General features: G+C 33.8%; 1 protein-coding gene across 2 annotated transcripts in view; it reads left to right on the top strand.

Moving 5' to 3' along the window:
• VPS13C (vacuolar protein sorting 13 homolog C) overlaps positions 1–21,669 on the top strand; it is a 193,209-nt gene that overhangs the window by 122,733 nt on the left and 48,807 nt on the right. For both annotated transcript variants that reach the window (XM_015142394.3, XM_077938707.1), the window contains exons 51-64: positions 1,401–1,493; positions 3,838–4,203; positions 4,574–4,660; positions 5,949–6,098; positions 6,266–6,530; positions 7,149–7,309; positions 8,341–8,462; positions 8,971–9,265; positions 10,587–10,976; positions 13,177–13,281; positions 13,980–14,144; positions 15,667–15,795; positions 16,383–16,516; positions 18,108–18,234. In XM_015142394.3, the coding sequence (XP_014997880.3) occupies positions 1,401–1,493; positions 3,838–4,203; positions 4,574–4,660; positions 5,949–6,098; positions 6,266–6,530; positions 7,149–7,309; positions 8,341–8,462; positions 8,971–9,265; positions 10,587–10,976; positions 13,177–13,281; positions 13,980–14,144; positions 15,667–15,795; positions 16,383–16,516; positions 18,108–18,234 (2,589 nt within the window). The remainder of the gene's footprint in view (positions 1–1,400; positions 1,494–3,837; positions 4,204–4,573; positions 4,661–5,948; positions 6,099–6,265; positions 6,531–7,148; positions 7,310–8,340; positions 8,463–8,970; positions 9,266–10,586; positions 10,977–13,176; positions 13,282–13,979; positions 14,145–15,666; positions 15,796–16,382; positions 16,517–18,107; positions 18,235–21,669) is intronic.

The raw sequence follows: 21,669 nt of genomic DNA, 5'->3' as shown, positions 1-21,669 counted from the left end.
TACATATAAAGATATTGAATTCCAAAGATGTTAAATGACAGCCATGGCTGCTAGTGACAGAACTGGGGACTACCTCCAGAATAGTTTTATTTTCATTATACCATCTTCTGTTGAGTAGTGTTTGAATTTTAGTACAAATTAATATTCTTTTTCAACTGTTTCTTTTGTTTACTGGAGTATAGCTAATGAATGAATGAATGAATATTTAGGCCTAGAATGAAAAAAATTAAATTGGAGTCATCTCGCCAAAAGTGATGGTGTTCTGTTATTAAAAGTGAATGTCAATTATGTTTTCACATTATTATTGAAAAATATTATTTTAATCAGTTAATTACCACACCAATTATTTTGTAGTATTTATAATTTTATGGTAAGAGAATCATTATATTACGTGACTTATTTGCAGTGGTATTTTAAATTTAAAAAATATGTGGACAAAGTGACTTGCATAAAGAAAGTATGAAGTCTATAATATTATCATGAAATATTCTTTGACAGGATAATCTTTTTACATGTCACCAAAAGCTTATATCAATTAGCTCTTCCTAATTCTTTCTCTTTTAGGGACAAGGGTCTCACTCCGTCACCCAGCCTGTAGTGCAGTAATGCCATCTTACCTCACTTCAACCTCAAACTACTGGGCTCAAATAATCCCTCTGCCTCAGCCTCCTAAGTAGCTAGGACTACTAGCCAGCTAGTTTTTTTTTTTTAATTACTTTTTTGTAGAGAAGGCGTCTTGCTGTGTTGCGCAGGGTGGTCTTGAACTCCTGGCCTCAAGCAGTCCTCCTACCTTGGCCTCCCAAAGTGCCGGGATTATAGGTATGCACTACCATACCTGGCCTTATCCTATTTTTTAAAAAACTGGCAATTATGCAGTACTAATTGCTCCAGTCAGTTCAGGTACAAGCTTATTTATTCATTTCTTTAGTGATATATAAGAATATAGCTTCACAATTTGAAGATTTGACTTTTATTCTAATAAAGGCCTTATATGATATTTCAGACTGACCTGTCAAACATCTGGAAACTGTTTACTTACCTACCTTACCACAGTCTTTAGCTCACTTTTATAGTTATTTCAAAGGTATATTTTATAGAGTCTATAATTTAAAAACTATTTTAGCAGAAAGAAACATTTTAAACAGTAAATGTGCTTTATTACTTGAGGATTTGGCATGATAAATTAATCGGAACTGCTTAAAGTGATTTACCAGTGTTCACAGATTTCTCATAGTTCAGAAGAGTCTTCACAACAGAGTCTCGGCTAATTTATTTTTGCTTTTTTGCTTTTAGTGTAATAGCAGGCTGTAAAGATCCCAAGTTAAGTAAGACATGGTTCTTGTGTGTTTTACATATATAATGGATCTATGGAAATGTGAATTTTGTTTATCTGTTTATAGGTCTTGCAGCCCTGTTCTTTATTTATGGAAAAATGTATGTGGGCTTCAGGAAAACAAAATATAAATATTATGGTTAAAGAATTTATAATTAAGGTTAGTACTTACCGTATTCTTTTTTTTCTTCACAACATTGCATATTTGCAGTTGAGACAGTATCTTTTGATGTCTCTCATAACTCAAGCATTATGCAAGTCACATACTCAGTAATCCGTAACTTCTAACGTGAAAGTATATTTTTCTTTAATGCAAATGTTTGTACTTTTTAATATCTACAAATGATTGGGGTAGTTTTGCTCTATTATATTTGCATGCATGTGTTGGGGAGGTTGAGTTGGAGGAGGGAAGAGACAGGTGGGAAGAGAAGGGAAGAAAGGATGGAGAGAAGAGGTTGTTATTACTTTATTTGTAATAAGTTCTTTTTAGGCTTTTATTTGATATATAATTTGATTGAATTTAATAACTATATTATTTGGCTTCAAGTATTTGTAATGACAGATGTACACTAGAAATAATTATTAGAGTTTACTGTTTTTTTCTCTGCATTTAAAGTATCGAAAAACAGTAATTGTTTTCCAATGGTATTCAGGTTCTTTAAGTATGAGCTCATGCCCAGTCACGAATAGAAGATATAGGATACTTTCTGCAATCTATTTCTCTGCACAAAGGATACAAAAATGAGTCCTTTTTTGGTTAATTGCTTAATTTTTGGTTAATTGGTTAATGCCAGTAATGGCAATAGCTTTACTTATATAGGTCCGTGACCAACAGTGATTGAACTGAGGCTCAAACTCATTTCATTTGAAGTACCATGTAAATATCAATTTAGTTTTTTCTCAACATTTTAAAATACTGGATAGTCTTAGAATATATATTGTTAATGGATTTACTTTTAAAAATATATAAAGTAGTAAATGAGGGGAAAACTCGAATTTGCATGTATTTTCTCTTAAGGTACTAAGTTAGGTGCTGGTGAGAATTTCCATTCTTTGTACATAAATTTATGATTGATTCAACAAACATTTTTGAGCTTTTACTGTTTATAAAAAAAATGTCCTTTACAAGGCATTGGGGATATGTAGCCCCTGCTGTCAAAAAACTTAATGACATATGTGGGAGAAGGAAAGAAATCAGAGATTACGGCTTTCAGTGCTAGAGGCATGGCCAAGATTTAGTTGAGAGCACAGGTATGGGACCTTTAATTCAGACCAGGACATCAGGCAAAGCTATGTAGAAGCAGGACTATTTGATGTGAGTTTTGAAGGGAGATTAAATAGATGGAGAGTATGGAATGGTTAATCCAGACAGAACTGATAATATGCACAAAGGCAGAGGTGTGAGAAAATCCGTTAAGATTTAGAGGGGTGGTCACATATGGCTGGAGAGAATGGTGTGGTGGAGTTGTAAGACTGGAAGCATTAATTATAAATGACATTAGTAAGACAAGGAAAAAAGTTGACAAGTTAGAAAAGCAGTACATACTAGATCTTGCTTTTGATTATATAATTTATCGCTTTACATTTTAAGTAAGGATTGTGAGAAGTGAACAATAAAGGGATACAGTTAACTTACTTAACTTAGTATTTCGCAAACTTTGGGAGAATTCTGGCTAGGTGGTTGAATAGGCACTAGGCCACAAAGAGCTTTGCACATTAAGCTAAAGAAAGTTTGAATTTTATCCTGTGGGATACAAAAGTTATGGGAACTTGATGAAGATTTTAAACAGAATGACATATTCAGCTTTGGGTTGTAGAAAAATTATGCTGGTGGCAGTGTGGAGGGTAGGCTGAGAAGGTGTTGGGCATAGAAGATATCATCAGTGTAGAACTAAGGTGCAGTAATAGGAGGTGAGGGAAGTGAGCAAAGAAAGGCACTATCCAAAGATAATAAGAAATTTGCAGATCTTGGAGTAAGTCAGAGGAGAGCTGTGATTTCCAGTCTTCTAGTTTTAGTAAGGCAAATTTATATCTTTTTCTCCCTTTTCTTTTTTTTTTTAAAGATCTTGTTGCATACCGATATTTATGTATATCTTGACAAGGGTCACACACTTTGGCTTAGTTCATGTAGCTGATTTTAAAATGAATTTGTTTATGTTTCTATACTTGTCTATTCACATAACACTATTTTGCTCTGAATTGATCAGTTTAACTTTAGATTTTGACTACCGACATATAATATTAGTTACTCAATTCCAGATAACCTGAGTAGAAGTCAGTGCTGCATGATTACTTGGCTTGACACATAATTTTGTGTTCTCTCTTGTTTTTCTTGGTTACGAATTTATTCAAAATTTAAATTAGTTACTTTAATTTAAAATTAAAATTAATTTAATTTAAAAATGTCACTTATAAATAATGTATGTCACTTAAAATCATGTATGTATATATTCTCATCTGGGAAAGAATTTATTATAAATATTTTTCTGTTTTCTTTTTTAAAGATTTCACCCATAATTCTTAATACTGTGATGACAATCATGGCTGCATTGTCTCCAAAAACAAAGGAAGATGAATCCAAAGATACATCTAAGGAAATGGAAAATCTTTGGGGTGTCAAATCGATTAATGATTATAACACTTGGTTTCTTGGTGTTGACATGGCAACAGAAGTAACAGAAAGTTTCAAAGACATTGAACATTCATTGATAGAGGAAAATTGTGGTGTTGTTGTAGAATCCATTCAAGTTACCTTAGAATGTGGCCTTGGACATCGAACTGTACCTTTATTATTGGCAGAGTCTAAGTTTTCAGGAAATATTAAAAATTGGACTTCTCTAATGGCTGCTACTGCTGACGTGACACTACAGGTATGGCCACATCACTTAATACCTTCAGAGACAACTTCCTGAAAGTGCAGTTTTGGAATTAAGATGTATACACTTTTCTTGTTTGTGCATGGCCACCATGAGTACATATGTGAATAGATATTTTATTCTGACATTTAATTTGTCAATGTATTTTTTTGATAATTATTTTTTAAAGATTGATTTGCTAAATAATTTGTTTATGACAACAGAGTAAGAGAGTAAAGGAAAATACACTCTATATATTGTTAGATGGGTTTTTTAAATGGCTAATGATATATAATGTTAATTACTCAATAGTTTTCCTATTAGTTACCGAAATATGTATTTAAAGCCAAAAGACTGTCTTATAATTTTGTGTGTGTCTTTCCAGGTGCACTATTACAATGAGATCCATGCTGTCTGGGAGCCCCTGATTGAGAGAGTGGAGGGGAAGAGACAGTGGAATTTAAGACTTCATGTAAGGAAATCTTAAAATATCTTTGGATAGAATGATACTATGCATATTCATTCTTAGTTTTTGGTTCAGTGATTCTTAAGATGTGGTCTAGGATCCTTGAAGCCCTTTTAAGGGCTCTGTCCATGAGGTCAGAACTCTTTTCATGTATCATTTTCATTCTCATTCTCTTATGAGTGTAGAGTGGAGTTTTCCAGAGACTACATGAATGTGATATTGCAACAGATTGAATGCAGAACAGAAACGAGAATTTATCTGTCTTCCCTTAAGGCAGGCAGTAAAGAGATTTGTGTATGTTCCTCTTCTCACTGTATTTTTAAATTGTTATTTTTGATTAAAAATGTTATTTATATTAGCATGTAATTTTTATTTTTAAATGAATATTTAATTTTTTTCAGTTTTAATTGTTAGTAGAGTACATATTGCTAGATACAACATAAATGAAACTCTTAGTGTAATCAGTGATTTTTAAGGGTAAGACCAGAATATTTGAGAATTGTTAATGAACTCTTTTGTGTTATCTTTTTATGTTATTTTTTGAGAACACCTCAGAAACCTAGATACTGAAGCACATTATTTCTTGATTAAAAGGAACTAGAGTCATATATTGTTAAGAAATTGTCATAGCATACTTCTTTGGGGCAGCCTTACTAAGGAGTCGGGCGCTGAAACTGACTCCACATATTCTTTTGTTAAAGATAAGTCACTTAACCTGTGTTCCAATTTCCTCTCAATAAAGAATACTTTTCTGACCTGCCTTTCTCTGGCATAGGGAGGCTAACAAAGAATGTTTTACAAGGCTTTTGAAATGCTACTAGAACAAAAGCTGATGGAATCTGATGGCTAGTTAAGTGTTTATTATATTAATACTACTTATTTGAAGGTGTTATTGGGTTAAAAAACAGAAAGAAACATTTCCAGGTGGCACCTCTAATAGGTACCAATTTAGACTTCAGGGTCCTCTTAGATTGCTCATCAACACATAATCACCAGTTGGGTGACACTGAAGAAATAGCTGTGCTCTGAGGAATGCATAAGAGACAAATATTGTAGCTGGCTTTGAATAATTTCATGGCATAATTCTAAACTTTTCCTCATGCTTGGACTATACCCTGAAAGAATGAACGCTGATTTCCATGAAATCAAAGTGAAGCATGGTATATTTTTGAAAATAATACTTTTGTGAAGCATTACTATAAAGTGATCAGTTTAAGAGAACTGAACTCTAGCATTTTTATTTTATTATCAACTGGCTAATAATTTAAATTTGGTCTGTTATTTTTCTTCATAGGTAAAGAAGAACCCAGTTCAGGATAAAAGTTTGCTGCCAGGAGATGATTTTATTCCTGAGCCACAAATGGCAATTCATATTTCTTCAGGAAATACAATGAATATAACAATATCGAAAAGTTGTCTTAATATTTTCAACAATTTAGCAAAAGTATGTCTGAATCTTGCTTAGAATATTTCAAGTGGAATTTTAAAAATGAAACATGTAATTTTTTTGTCATCAAAATTAGCTTCCAAAAAATGTGTAATGATGGTATACGTTTTGGAAATAATGTATACTTTTCAAAAATTTAACTGTGATGATATGTTCCTTTTCAGGGTTTTTCAGAGGGCACTGCTTCTACTTTTGACTACTCTTTAAAGGACAGAGCTCCTTTTACGGTAAAAAATGCTGTAGGTGTTCCCATTAAGGTGAAGCCCAATTGTAATCTCAGAGTAATGGGCTTCCCAGAGAAAAGTGATATTTTTGATGTTGATGCTGGCCAGAATTTGGAACTGGAATATGCCAGCATGGTACCTTCAAGTCAAGGGAACCTATCTATATTGAGTCGTCAAGAAAGCTCCTTCTTCACTCTGACCATTGGTATGCTATATTTATTTTCTTCTAAGGGCATCTTAGCAGTTGTTGGTGTGGGCTTATTTTTAATAAAATGTGAAAAAACATTTTGCTGCAGATATCTGGAGATACAACATTTGAAACGTATAATTGCTAACCTCTTGTTTCTTGTTTTCTAAACTTGAGAAAATTTAAACTTTATTAAGAAATACTTTACAAAACTAGATTATTTTTATGCCCTTAAATAACATATATATAATGTATGTTTTTTATATATATATAATGTATTTTTAAAAAGATTGGAGTTTAATGAGGAGAGAAAATAGCTGTATTCAGAAGTCTTACAGTATTGACACTGTGACAAAGAAAAAGATTGTTGCTGTATAATTGAGAGAATAAGAAATAAGTTGGATTTTGTTTTTATATTCAAAACCCCAAGAAAAATTGTTTTCGGTCAAAAATTTTATAACAGTAACTGGTCTCCTTTTTTTAGTTTATGAGTCTTAGAAAAGCAATTTGTGGTGATCATTTCTAGTGATGAAGAAAAATACTCATCATTATTTTGAGGTACTAATGATTATTCTGTCATAGAGAAACATTGGCAAATTAATATTTGGAATTCTTTTCACTTATGCACTGCCTTAGTACCTCATGGATATACAGAAGTTGCAAATATCCCTGTGGCCAGACCTGGACGGCGATTGTATAATGTACGGAATCCCAATGCCAGTCATTCTGACTCTGTCTTGGTACAGATTGATGCAACTGAAGGGAATAAAGTAATTACTCTTCGCTCTCCTCTACAGGTAATACTTCAAAGTGAATTGTATCCCTTTCAGTGTATCAAGAAATGTTGAATTATTTAACTGAATATAGGAATATAGTAAAACTTCATTAGGTCAATACTGATTATTCAGAAATAAATAGTAATTATTCAGAAATAAATAGTAAATGGAAATGGCTTCTTTTTACTGTCCAGCTTGCTTTGGTAATATTTATTTTAAATGTCTATAGTTTTGTTTACTTAAAGCTCATTTTTGTTGTCTGTCTGTTAAGATAAATTTAAAATTAATAAAGCTTTTTTGGTATATTCCTTTAAATATTCAGAACCGAGGATTATTGTAATTGTAGTTAGGAAACATTCCATTCTCTTTGTATGTCACTTGGATTATATTTTTCAAGTATGTATGAAGGCATATTGGAATGATCTATTCCTCTGAAAAACATTTTAGCATCTTAATCTGTGTAAATATTTTTTCTACTTTTAAGGTTTTATCCAAAGTTTTTCTTTTTCTGTGTATTACTACAGGTTTCAGCATATGGTCAACAAAAGAACGTTTTTTTCCTACCTGTAACATCAGATAAAAATGAAAAGGTTTCAAATTTTGGACATTGTTATCTTTTAGTTTGTTATTTGTTCCAATGCATAACAGACTGTTGTCAAGAAAAGATAGTTGTACTATTTTTCTCATGATTTTTTTGCTATCCATTTTTGTTTAGTTTTTACACATGATGCATTGAGAAAAGATTGTCTTGGAGAAAAAATGGCTTAAATCTTCAGAGAATAATACATATTTGAAAGATAATATAGACCAATACTAAACATAAGCTTATAATATATGGAGCATTTGAATATCTTAGTTTTCAACTGCCACATAAACATTATGTTTAATATATGTAGCACTTAAATACCCTAAAATTTTTCAATTGCCAATAAAAATATCTTCCAATATTGAGTTTGAAATTTTTTAGATCTAAACGTATTTGCTTGTGGCTCTCATTTTTCTTTCGAACTTACATATCTTTAAAAAAACTTGTATTTTTTTTTGTCCAACAGATCAAAAACCATTTCTCCATTGCATTTATCATCTATAAATTTGTTAAGAATGTTAAGCTATTGGAGCGCATTGGGATAGCCAGACCTGAAGAGGAGTTCCATGTTCCTTTAGATTCATATAGGTAGATAATTCTTGAAATGTATTGAACTTTAAATGTACTGAGTTGGGGATTTATATTCTGGAAAATAACTTCATATTTTTATTATCTAAAGATTGGTAAAAGCCAGTTTTAAGACATAATTTAGTCTTACATTGAGATACACATTTATATTATCATTGAATTTATCAGGTGAAAATTCTTTATTGTATATTTGATATCAGAAATTTTCTGAGTATTTTTATTAGATTGCCTTTGTATTTGAAGTGAAAAAATTTTTTAAGTTGTCTTTGTTTACAGAGTTTTTGTTTGTTTGTTTGTTTTTTGTTTTTTCTTAGGAAAGTTCCTCCATAAGTTAGCTATGTGATTTTGGGTGAATTTCCTAACCTAGAGCCCTGGTTTCCTCATCTATACATCTGTAAAAATAGGAATAATAGCACCTATCTTGTAGGGTTGTCAGGAAGATTTAATGAGATTCTTTTTTTTAAGTTCTGAATCAAAACTTTATTGTCACTGTTTCCTCCTTCTGCAGATGTCAGTTGTTTATCCAGCCAGCTGGAATCTTAGAGCATCAGTACAAGGAATCCACCACTTACATTTCTTGGAAGGAAGAACTTCATAGGAGCAGGGAAGTCAGATGCATGTTGCAGTGTCCATCAGTAGAAGTCAGCTTCTTACCTCTCATAGTGAATACAGTTGCTCTGCCTGATGAATTAAGCTACATATGTACACATGGGGAAGACTGGGATGTAGCTTACATTATTCATCTTTATCCTTCTCTCACTTTGCGGAATCTTCTCCCATATTCTCTAAGATATTTACTTGAGGTATGTCTCTTGCATTTTGTTTGATTTTTATTGTTGCCCAGAGTAAATTCTGATTTTGTTTTATGGCATTTTTAATTGAGGTCAGTGTTTTATATAGCGTATGTGTAATGTATAATGCCTTCATAATACTAACGATAGCAAAAACTGGCATAACATTTACTATGTGCTAGGAACTGCTCTGGGTACTTTACATGTACTAGCCTATTTACCGTTTATAATAACCTCCTGATGTAGGTACTGTTGTTAGGCCCATTTTACATATAAGAGAACTGAGTTGAAATGGGTTAAGTGACTCGCTCAAGGTCCCGTAGCTAGGAAGTGGTAGAGCTGGGATTTGAGCCTAGGCAGTTTGGCTTTTTGATCCCTGCCTCTTTACTGCATCTTCCTTAAATTAAGAAGCATGATCATCTCTTTATTAATTAAGTAAAATTCCATTAACTAAAATAGAGGAAAAAATGAGAAAATATTTCATCTTAGTTTAAAGTTTTTATTTTAAAGTCAACATTGTGATTATTTCTTCAAGGTTCTGTTGAAAATAAACCTTGGAAAATAAAAAAATAATTACTGTCTGTCTTAAGAAGTAATAAAGATTTTCTAGTAATGTTGTATAATAAATATTTTAAAATTTCCATATGGCAGTATATTTTAAAATACTAAAATCTGGAAAGTGTTTGGAACCTACATGTTTTTTAATCCGACAATGAGCCATTCCTGAGTTGTGGAGACAAAATTAATAAAACGAATTAAATAATATTTATATAAGAGTATTTTGTAAGAATTAAATAGTGTTTATATAAGAGGGGTTTTTAGTAAGGAAACCTGGTTTATAGGTTATTACTCATTTTTCAAGTAATTCCACCTTACTTAGATAACTTGTCAGAGTAATTTTTTACCTGACCAGTGAATAAGAGTAGTTTTCTTATTCCATTCATATGGGAACCATTAGGCATGGTCTATAATTAGAGGATAAAACTGAAGGCCAGGCAGTTCAGTGGCTCATTTAATGACAGCTCTCATGGACAACAGCCAGGCTTCCTGAATTTAGTCTTTGACTCTTGATACAGACCTGATTTTTTCACAAAAAATTTAGGCTGTTAGTCTCCTAATGGCCAAAATCAGTTTCTGCCTTTGGCTATGGTGTAGTATTTTCTTTTTAGTCCTTAGTGAGTACTGGACATTTGTAAAATGTAACCTTGGTACTTCACAGAAGACTTAGCAGTTTACCTGCATCTGGTAGGTTATTTAGCATTTGTGAAAAATATGAATTTTGTTATTTCAGAGGTTTTAAAAAGTTACTAAGCAAATTTTTGTTTGTTTTTAGGGAACAGCAGAAACTCATGAGCTGGCAGAAGGCAGTACTGCTGATGTTCTGCATTCAAGAATCAGTGGTGAAATAATGGAATTAGTCCTGATGAAATACCAGGGCAAAAACTGGAATGGACATTTCCGCATACGTGATACACTTCCAGAATTCTTTCCTGTGTGTTTTTCTTCTGACTCCACAGAAGTGACGACAGTTGACCTGTCAGTCCATGTCAGGCGAATTGGCAGCCGGATGGTGCTGTCTGTCTTTAGTCCCTATTGGCTAATCAACAAGACTTCCCGGGTTCTTCAGTATCGTTCAGAAGATACTCATGTGAAACATCCAGCTGATTTCAGGGATATTATTTTATTCTCTTTTAAGAAGAAGAACATTTTTACTAAAAATAAGGTGTGGTTTTGTTCACATAATAAGTTAAAGCAGATAAATTCCTAATCTAGAAACTTGGGAGTCATTTGCCTTCCCTAAAACCATGCTAACCTATTTGCTAAATGCCATTGGTATGAATTAGGTTCAAGGAGACTTAAGAAAAGCATAATCAAGTGGGATGTTAGGAACCAATAGGTTTCCTGAGACTGAGTTGCCTTTTTCTCCAATGCCTATAGAGTTACCTCTGTTCTTGAAGAAGTAGTAGTAGTGGTAGTAGTAGTAGTAGTAGTAGTAGTGGTAGTAGTAGTAGTATAGTAGATAGAATAGCTTGAATTTATTTACTTTACCGGTGATGAAATGGCATTTTTAAAGAAGTTACCATTGAATTTGGCGTATATTAGATGAGTCTTCCTATGTGTGAAGCACTCAGCCAGGCCTTTGGGAGAGAAACCTAATGCCTAAGCCTCGTCCTTTATGCTCTGGTCCCTTCTTTCCTCTTCAGGCTTATGTTTTGGTATCCCTCACCACACACTTTCTCAAGGACTCACCTCTAGGCTTTTGTATATGCTGCACCCTTTGCCTACAGTGCCTCTTTCCCTGTTTTTTTTTTCTGTCTTCCTCATCATCCCTGATTATCTGCTGTTCATTTGTCATTCTGCTCAAGCCTGATATATATGAAGATTTTCTAACCATTTAAAATGGGCCTAGACATCCCATCCGTGTTCTTATAGGAGTAGTGGTTCTCAAATTTCAGTGTATATTAGAATCACCTGAAGGTTTTTTTTTTTTTTATGAGATGGAGTTTTGGCCAGGCTCAGTGGCTCATACCTGTAATCCCAGCCAGCACTATGGGAGGCCGAGACTGGTGGATCACCTGAGGTCAGGAGTTCGAGACCAGCCTGACCAGCTGGTGAAACCAAATTAGCTGGGCATGGTGGCAGGCCCCTGTAATCCCAGCTACTCGGGCAGCTGAGGCAGAATCGCTTGAACCTGGGAGGCAGAGGTTGCAGTCAGCTGAGATTGTGCCATTGCACTCCAGCCTGGGCAACAGAGTGAGACCCCATCTCAAAAAGCAAAACAAAACAAAAACAAAAAAGGAAATGGAGTTTTGTTCTTGTTGCCCAGGTTGGAGTGCAATGGCACGGTCTTGGCTCACTGCAACCTGCGCCTCCCGGGTTCAAGCAATTCTCCTGCCTCAACCTCCCAAGTAGCTAGGATTACAGGTGCCTGCCGCCACACCCTGCTAATTTTTGTATTTTTAGTAGAGATGGGATTTCACCATGTTGGCCATTCTGGTCTCAAACTCCTGACCTCAGGTGGTCTGCCAGCCTCGGCCTCTCATAATGCTGGGATTACAGGTGTGAGCCACTGCACCTGGCGCCTGAAGGGTTTTAAACGCTGATTACTGGGTCCTGTCTCTACAGTTTGATTCAGTAGGTCTGGATATGGTTTGAGACTTTGCATTTCCAACAGGTGATGCTTTGGGAACTCCACTCTCTTTGAGTGTTGGTTAACACGTGGTATTGTAATTGCTTGTTTATGTGTCTGACCTCTAGTTGTCCTCAAGTTTTTTACAAACTAATTGGATGGATGAGGGTGAGATTAATACAAGGGCACAGTTTGATCTCTTCTATAAAATTTTATCTAAATCCCAGAATCAGAAGTAAACTATCCTCTCACTTCTATAGCATTTTTTGCCTCTTGTATGGCTCTTATCCCATTGAGTCTTGTATCATAATTTTTAGTATGTATTTCCTAGTCTGTCTAGTTGGAAGCTCATTGAAGACAGGAACTGTGTCCTATTGTCTTCCATTCTGCCTATCACAATGTCTTTAATGTAGTGTCTGCTGAATAATGTTAAAGACATAAATTCTCTATATGCTAAGACTTTAAAGATTTGTTAGCTCTGTATCATAAGTCTATCACTGGAAAACATCATTTTGCATTATAATTCTTCTTAAAAACAATACAGAATCTTATTGGTATCTAGGTTTACTGTACTCATTGCATAGGTGAATGAGAAAGTCAGAACTATGTTTTTGTTTTATTGTTCCCTAGAGTTTTTTGTGGCTCTGTTACCTGTTTGCAGTATGGCTTTGATTATATTTTTCTGTGTCCCACAGTACTAAAGAAATTTCTAGTAGTCCAGCAACTTTCTCTCAAATAAAATTATTATAGTGTTTTAGATTGCTTATATGACGATATGTGCTCTCTGGTATAGGTACAATTAAAAATTTCAACTAGTGCCTGGTCCAGTAGTTTCTCATTGGATACAGTGGGAAGTTATGGGTGTGTGAAGTGTCCTGCCAACAATATGGAGTACCTGGTAAGATTCTGCTTCCTTATTTACCTTTGATTCCATTCACCTTTTCTACAGTTCAACAAACAAGTTGGCTCCTAAAGTGTACAGAAATTTGAATTTAAAGTGATAATGTGGAGGGAGGGCTGTTATCACTACAAATTTTTATGGTCACTGATACCAGAGCAAAACCTGAATTTGTCTAAGTTTAAGACAGTGAGTTTAATCCATCCAAGTGAGCAACTTGGTAAATATTCACAGTATGGTAGAATCCTTATTCTATGCCACCCCTTGCCAGACATTTCTTAAATCTTAAATTTGACTAGTATGAAAATTTTAGTAATCTGATGCCAATTAACCTATTTTATTACTACTTCAAAATTTTTGTTTTACTAATAACAGATAATAAAACTTGTACACTAATTGTAAAGCAATTTATGTTTGAAATTTTAAAAAGTAGGGAATTCTAGACATACTAAGTCTGTCATTACAAGTCGTTAAATTACTAATTGATATTTCTTGAATTGTTTCTGATGGAGCAAAACTAAGGAACTAAAATTCTTTTTTCTTAGACGATAATCTGTAGTAGAATGTAACTTATAGTTGCTTTATTTAAGAATTATTATTTTAAAATATGTTAAGAAGTTTGTGTGTGAATGAGGGGATGTGTGTGTATTTCAAAGACATTGAAAAAACTGGAAAATAAGCTTGTTTCCTTTCCACAGGTTGGTGTTAGCATCAAAATGAGCAGTTTCAACCTTTCGCGAATAGTTACCCTGACTCCCTTTTGTACCATTGCAAACAAGTCATCTTTAGAACTAGAAGTTGGCGAGATTGCATCTGATGGCTCAATGCCAACTAATAAATGGAACTATATTGCTTCTTCAGAGGTAACATTTTTCTTTATTACAACTGGTTCCTAAAATATACAAGTAAATATTGACATCTAAATAAGAATTGTATATACCTCTTTTTCAGACTCTATCATATTTATGTGTTGAAATATGACAGCCAGCTTTGAAAGATTTTTTTCATACTATATTTTTAAAAAAAGAAGAAAAGTTTTGATAATACCTACACTAGCCCAGTCTAGATCATTAATAGTTTTTTCTAATTCTTCCTATATGTGTAGAATGTAGCTATGTACTGTAAAAAGTACATAGAGATTATGTATTATATGGTGTCTCCATAGTCAAGATAATGTCTCTATATTCAAGAAGCTATTGTCTTAAAAGAGTAGTAAAAGTCAGCACATAGAGAGATAGATAGCACATGCTAAGTTATAGGTGGTTATAGAATTTCTGAATAGGTGAGCTGGAAATTTCTTTGAAAATTAGCTAAAATTCCGCTCTCTCACTTTACTGAAAAGGAGACTTTTCCAAGATTGATAAAGTCATTGGTAGTTGAAATCATGGTGTTGTGGATCAAAAGATAAAAGTTTCACAGAAAAGGTGGGATTTGAACTAAGCTCTTCATGCTCAGTAAGATTCCAGGAGGTGAAGCAAATGGGGGAATGTGTGCCAGAAGAGGACAGGTGCAAAGATGAGCACTGGTGCTTGATCTTGACTGAGTTTTCAACCAAACCAGCTGACTCTCCGGATGAAGGTCACTTTCTACTGTGCAAAAAAGATTCTAAAATTATTTTAAAAATTTTTAGCAAAAGACTGAAAAGGAGGGATTCTAATTACAATATGAACCAAAAGCTCTAAGAGCGTGGTGTGTTCAAGACACTTAGAATGATCTCCTTAAACTCAGCAACAAATAAATGCTTCTTTTTTTTTTAATCTTTGCTGTGGGTTTGATTACAGTAGTATTTTTTATTCAGAAATAGAATTTACCTAGTATTCTATAACAGAAGGACATTTTGTGTTAGGAATGAAATATTCAGTAAAAACTGAGGCTTAAAGAAGTAAGTATATGGTCTGATTAATATCAGACATCTAGGAGGATGGTGTCAGAACTTCCAGCAAGGTCTGTGGTGTTCTTTCCTCTGCGTTCAGTTGTCTTTCTGGTTTATCTAGGATAAGATACTCTGTGAAAGAATTCATCGTGTATTAGTGAATTAAAGTGGATATACACAAAAGCAAATGAGATTATAATTTTTAAATACAATTTTTAAATAATAATGAATTTTATAATTCTTAATCAACAGACTCTTCAGTTTCTCATACTGCAATTATACCATAAATACATATAGACTAATATATCTGTATTCTCCTGATGCAGTTTCTTTGGTTTCATAGTCATTATATTGTCAGTAATCTTACTAAGAGATGTGGAGGACATATTTTTAGAAGCTTCATAATAATTTAATCAAGATCAGAATCAGAATTGAAAATTTAATTAGTTAATGTCTTATTTATTATATTACAGTGTTATCCTTAAGACTGATAATAACTTTTATATTTATAGTGCCTTCCATTTTGGCCTGAAAATTTGTCAGGCAAACTTTGTGTGAGAGTGGTGGGCTGTGAAGGATCTTCCAAACCGTTCTTCTATAACCGACAGGATAATGGCACTTTATTGAGCTTAGAAGATCTGGTAAGTTTTCATATTTTAAAATAAAATGTCTTTGATTTTTAAAATTTGCTTTGAGATATTTCAGTAAACCATGCTATCAAAATTTACTGGTAATTATTTGAAGGTCCTGCTATATCAATATGTAATGCCAACATATATTTGTAACAGATCAAAGCCAGTTTGCTTTTCAGTAAGAACTTAAGAAAACAGGCTGAGTGGGGAAGCTCACGCCTGTAATCCCAGCACTTTAGGAGGCTGAGGCAGGTGGATCATGAGGTCAGGAGTTCGAGACCAGCCTAGCCAATATGGTGAAACCCCATCTCTATTAAAAAGTACAAAAATTAGCTGGGCATTGTTGCACATGCCTGTAATCCCAGCTACTCGGAAGGCTGGGGCAGGATAATTGGTTGAATCTGGGAGGCGGAGGCGGAGGCGGAGGCTGCAGTAAGCTGAGATGGCGCCACCGCACTCCAGCGAGACTCTGTCTCGAAAAAAAAAAGAAAAAAGAAAAAAAAGCTTTTGTGTTTTACATAATATTGAAATTCCATATGTAAGTGTAGATTAAACCAGTACATCAAACATACTTTTTTTTTTCTTTCCTACAATAGAATGGGGGTATCTTGGTGGATGTAAACACTGCCGAACATTCAACTGTCATAACTTTTTCTGATTACCATGAGGGATCTGCTCCTGCCTTGATAATGAACCATACACCATGGGACATCCTCACATACAAACAGAGGTATGAGAAAAAACGGTTAATAGGAAATACTTTTATTGGTTCACAGTAACTAATGGGAAACACTTTGGTTTCATATTCAGAATGTTTTTAGATTTTAGAAAGGTGATACGGAACACGTGGTGTTAATGTCTAATATCCTTACATGTTTTGAGATAACCCTCTGTAAACACATTAATATTTCTGCAGCAAAACTGATGAATATTCACGTCAAATGGGAAAAATAGAAATTATTAATAGTTTCATATCAATTCAGGTCAGGTTTTGCTGCCAAATGAGTTTTGACACCAAACTTCCAGAAAAATCTTTGGGGTTTTAGAGCTTTTTAAATTTCAAAATGGCAGGTAAGGGAGTGAACCTGTTTGAGTATTCCCTTTCCTGGTAACTTGGTAATGCTCAGTGACCCTTTTCCTATAAATCTGTATTTAGTTTTTTTGGGTAGGGGTAGTAGAAGGTTAAATGAGAAGATGATGAGTAGATAGTGATGTTGAATGTATAGCATTGGCTGATAGGAATTTCATTGTTCTTGCCTTTGCTGTCATTTGGTTTGGATGATGTCGTTATTTAATGGTGGAGAATTTAAGCCCTTAAAATATCGAATAATTTTATTTATAAAATTATGTATATTTATATTAACATATGTATATATGTGTATATACATTTATATGTGTGTATATATGTAAATTTCTTAAAGATTTCCCTAGTCTTAACTCTAATGGAGTGAATCCAGTGAGAGATTTAAAAGTACAGATTAGGATTAAAACCTAGTTGGATTACTTTTTTTCTCCCAGTTCTTTGGAATATTTTTTGCATTAAATGGACAAATACTTTACTTAAACTGTAATAATCAATTTTAAAGTCTCCTGGGAGTCTTGTTAAGATGCAGATTTTGATTCAGTAGCTTTTGGATGGGGCCCTGGACTTTGCATTTCCCACAAGTCCCCAGGTAATGCTTATTCTGCTTGTTTACAGACCACACTTTGTGTAGTAATGGTATGGACATAATTTTTTTTGTTGCTGCAGCCCATAATATATCTTAAGTATTTTATTTGATTAAAAAGCTTAACTGGTCACAGTAATGCATACCTATAGTCACAGCTACTTGAGAGGCTTGGGTAGGAGGATCTCATGAGCCCAAGAGTTTGAGGCTGTAGTGCAATATGATCTTGCCTGTGAATGGCCACTGCTTTCCAGCCTGGGAAACATAGGAAGACCCTGTCTGTAAAAAATATGTTTAAATTTAAGCACTGAGTGAAAGTTCGGCTACTAAAGATATTTACTCTTCACAGCCATTTCTACAGGTGGACTCTGATCTGGCAATCTGTTTACCCTAATGAATTCCATTGGCATGATTCCACTTGGATCAATTCTGAGTGCATTGAAGCTTCAGAAAGGGCAATATTCTGTTTCCGCAAGCTTAAAAACCATTAACTTATTAGACATTTTAGGGTACTTGTTTTTAGGTAGAGTTGTGTTTTATTAACCAAAGGAATTGCATAGGACTTTTGTGCTAATCCCCTCCTCAGTAAACTACGGGTTTGGATTTCTTAACTCCAAGATAATGCTGATTTTCTCTCTTTTCATCATGCTTCAGTGGGTCACCAGAAGAAATGGTCTTGCTGCCAAGACAAGCTCGACTTTTTGCCTGGGCAGATCCTACTGGTACCAGAAAACTTACATGGACATATGCAGCAAATGTTGGGGAACATGATCTGTTAAAGGTATCATTTGATGTGGATGAGTGCTCTATGAGGTACCTGCCAGTGAAGGAAGTAGAGAAACTATCTTCAATGACTCCTTGTCCTAACTGAACTAGAAGTGAATTGGAAGTATTTCCAGCATAAGTAGCTTTTGGACTTTAGATGGCAAATACTGTAGTTCAAACCAGTATATTATATTAGATCAATCAAAGTAATTTAATTACAATTAAAAAAAATAGACCTGCTTTATCTTGCCCACCTAAAGACCAGTAAAGCACCTTTTTTATTTACCAATTTTAAAATGAAGGAATTGTAAGACTAAGTTGAAAACAACTTTATTTTGAGCATACCTCTGCCACTTTTGGCTATGAGTTTTTAAAGCATGTTTTCCTAAGCACAGCTATATATTTTGTTAATTAATGGAGTCTGATAGATGCAAATTATCGCATGTAAGAAATTTAGTGAAATATTTATTGAAACAATATTTAGGTAACTGAGTTGATAAAATATGTTATTTTTAGACTCTTAGCCTCTGAAAGGGCCCAAAGAATTCATATACCAGCCTCTCATCTGATATAGGAATTGCTCCTGCATTAGTAATAGCTCATCCAGTTTCTGTATGAATATATTCCATGATGGAAGAGTTTATATAGTGTCATTGTGCGTTGTTCATTGTCCAATAATGCCAGCTGTTAAAAGTCTTTCTTGACTTTTGCTTTAAAATGGTAAGTGGCCAGCAGTTATTGAATTATCCTCATTTCTTCTCTCCTCACATTTGATACTACTCAGCAACTGTAGCTCCCAGTAAGTAGCATATAGATACTAGAGAGAAGGTGGCAGTGACCTTCTGGAGGAAGATATAAAGGTCTGCTTATAGAAGCAGATCCAGGAAGAATTCTGTTAACAGCATGGTCAGGGATTTCAGTTTTTAATGTTCCTCTTCTATTTGGTGTTAGCGAATGAGACTGTAGGAAGAGAGGGTGATTCCACCTCAGTCAGCAGATAGTCTGCCATGTATTGAAAATTGAGCTATAAGCAAGGAAATTGTTCATGTCCTTGTCCACTCAGTTGATCAAAGAAGGGAGTTCTGCTTAGGCCCTAGTGGACATGACAGGGGAGTTCAAAGAAAATCATACATTGTTGGCAAACACTAGGTTTACACAGATCTTTCCTCATTTAAGTATGATAAACAGAAAAAATCCCAACATGGACTTTATGAAAAAAATACTTCGTTAGAAAAAGGTAGCATTATCCTGTTGATTCAGAGGGCAGTTGTACCTCTGAAAAATTTTTTACTACAGGACCAGAAGCAGCATTTCAAAATGTATGCCTGGCATCCTCAACTAAGTTATAAAGACATGATACTATGAAATAAGAGAAAGCAAGGTGAAATAAAAGACAAAGACAGCAAAATAAAGTGTAAGGGGAGAGGGGAAACTATATTCTGTGCATACTATATATTTATATCCCATTTAATCCTAAATTTTATTGGAGAAATGATAAAGATTATATCTTTTTAAAAAAGCTGTCAATTAGTAGAACTCAAATCAGTGAGAAAGGAATTTCAAAACAATGAGAAAATGAAAATAAGTAAAACTTTGCCATTACAGTAAAAGAAAGAAACCTAAGAAAGTATATAATAAATGACAGATATATTTTATTGAGGACATATCATATATTGATGCTTTTTATATATTATCACTAATTCTTATGATAGGAACTTTGAACTGCTGGTTGGAATTCAAAATCAGATCTATCTGACTTCAAAGTCTGTGAACTTTTTCTACTAGACCATGCTTCCCATCAGTTATGTCAGTAAATGAAAATGGTTTAAATTCTATTAAAAGATAAAAACATTCAGATTAAATTAAAAAATAAGATTTAACTGTTAGTTGTTTACAAGAGTTCTGTTTCAGCCACGCTAACAAAATTACAACCATGAAGAGAGATGGTAGAGATTTAACAAGCAAATGGAAGTAAAATCAAAGTAAAGTTGTTGATTTTAATTTCTTTCTTTTTAAAAATTCATACATAATAGTTGTACATTTTTGAGGGGTACATGTGATATTTTGATACATACATAAAATGTGCAATAATCAAATTGGAGTAATTGGCATATCTACCACCATAAACATTTCTCTTTATGTTGGGAGCATTCCAAATCTTCTCTTCTAGCTATTTCGAGCTATAAAATACATTATTGTTAACTATAGTAACCCTACTGTACTAGCTAACGCAAGATCTTACTCCTTCTGACTATATTTTTATACCCACTAACCAACCTCTCTTGTTCCCTCCCATCCCCTTCTCATCCTTTGGTAACCAACATCAACTCTCTATAAAATAAAATACACTTTTTTTTTTTTTTTTAGCTCCCACATATGAGTGAGAACATGTGCTATTTGTCTTTCTGTACCTGACTGACTTCACTTAACATATGACCTCCAGTCCTATCCATATTGCTGCAATATTTGACAGGATTTCAGTAATTTTTTATTACTGAATAATACTTCATTCTGTATATGTAGCACATTTTCTTTATCCATTCATCTATTGATGGACATTTAGGTTGGTTCCATATCTTAGCTACTGTGAATAGTGCTGCAAAAAATGTGGGACTCCAGATATCCCTTCAATATACTGATTTCCTTTCATTGGGATATATGCCAAGCAATGGAATTGCTGGATTATAGTTCTATTTTTAGTTTTTTGAGGAAACTCCATACTGTTTTCTGTGTAGCTCTACTTACATTCCCATCAACACTATACAAGTGTTCCCCTTTCTCTACTTCCATGCCAACATCTATCTTTTTTTTTTTTAATTAAAGCCTCTAACTGGGGTGAGATAATCTCATTGTGGTTTTGACTTGCATTTCCCTGGTGTTTAGTAATGTTGAACATTTCTTCATATACATGTTTGCCATTGTATGTCTTCTTTTGAGATATGCCTATTCAGATCTTTTGCCTGTTTTTAAATCAGGTTTTTTTTTTGTTTTTTTTTTTAAGGAATTCAAAGCACTCCGCCAAGCTTGTGGAGTATTTTGAGTTCCTTATGTTTTCTGGTTATTAATCTCTTATTAGACAGATAGTTTGCAAATAATTTCTCTCTTTCTGTATATTGTCTCTACTCTGTTGATTGTTTCCTTTACTGTGTAGCCTTTAAGCTTGATGTAATCCTATATGTTTTTACTTGTGTTGATTGTGCTTTTGAGGTCTTATCCAAAAAGTCTTTGCCTAGACCAGTGTCCCAAAGCATTTTCCCAGTGTTTTCTTTAAATAGTTCTATGGTATCAGGTCCCAAATTTAAGTCTTTAATCTATTTCAGTTTTATTTTTGAATATGGCAAGAGGTAGGGGTCTAGTTTAATTCTCCTGCAGCATATGGTTATCCAGTTTTCCCAGCACCATTTATTGAAGACACTATCTTTTTCTGGTATATTCTCATGCCGCCTTTGTT

Source organism: Macaca mulatta, chromosome 7 (assembly GCF_049350105.2).
Source record: "Macaca mulatta isolate MMU2019108-1 chromosome 7, T2T-MMU8v2.0, whole genome shotgun sequence".
NCBI lineage: Eukaryota > Metazoa > Chordata > Mammalia > Primates > Cercopithecidae > Macaca > Macaca mulatta.
This window is presented reverse-complemented; position numbering and strand designations above follow the sequence as displayed.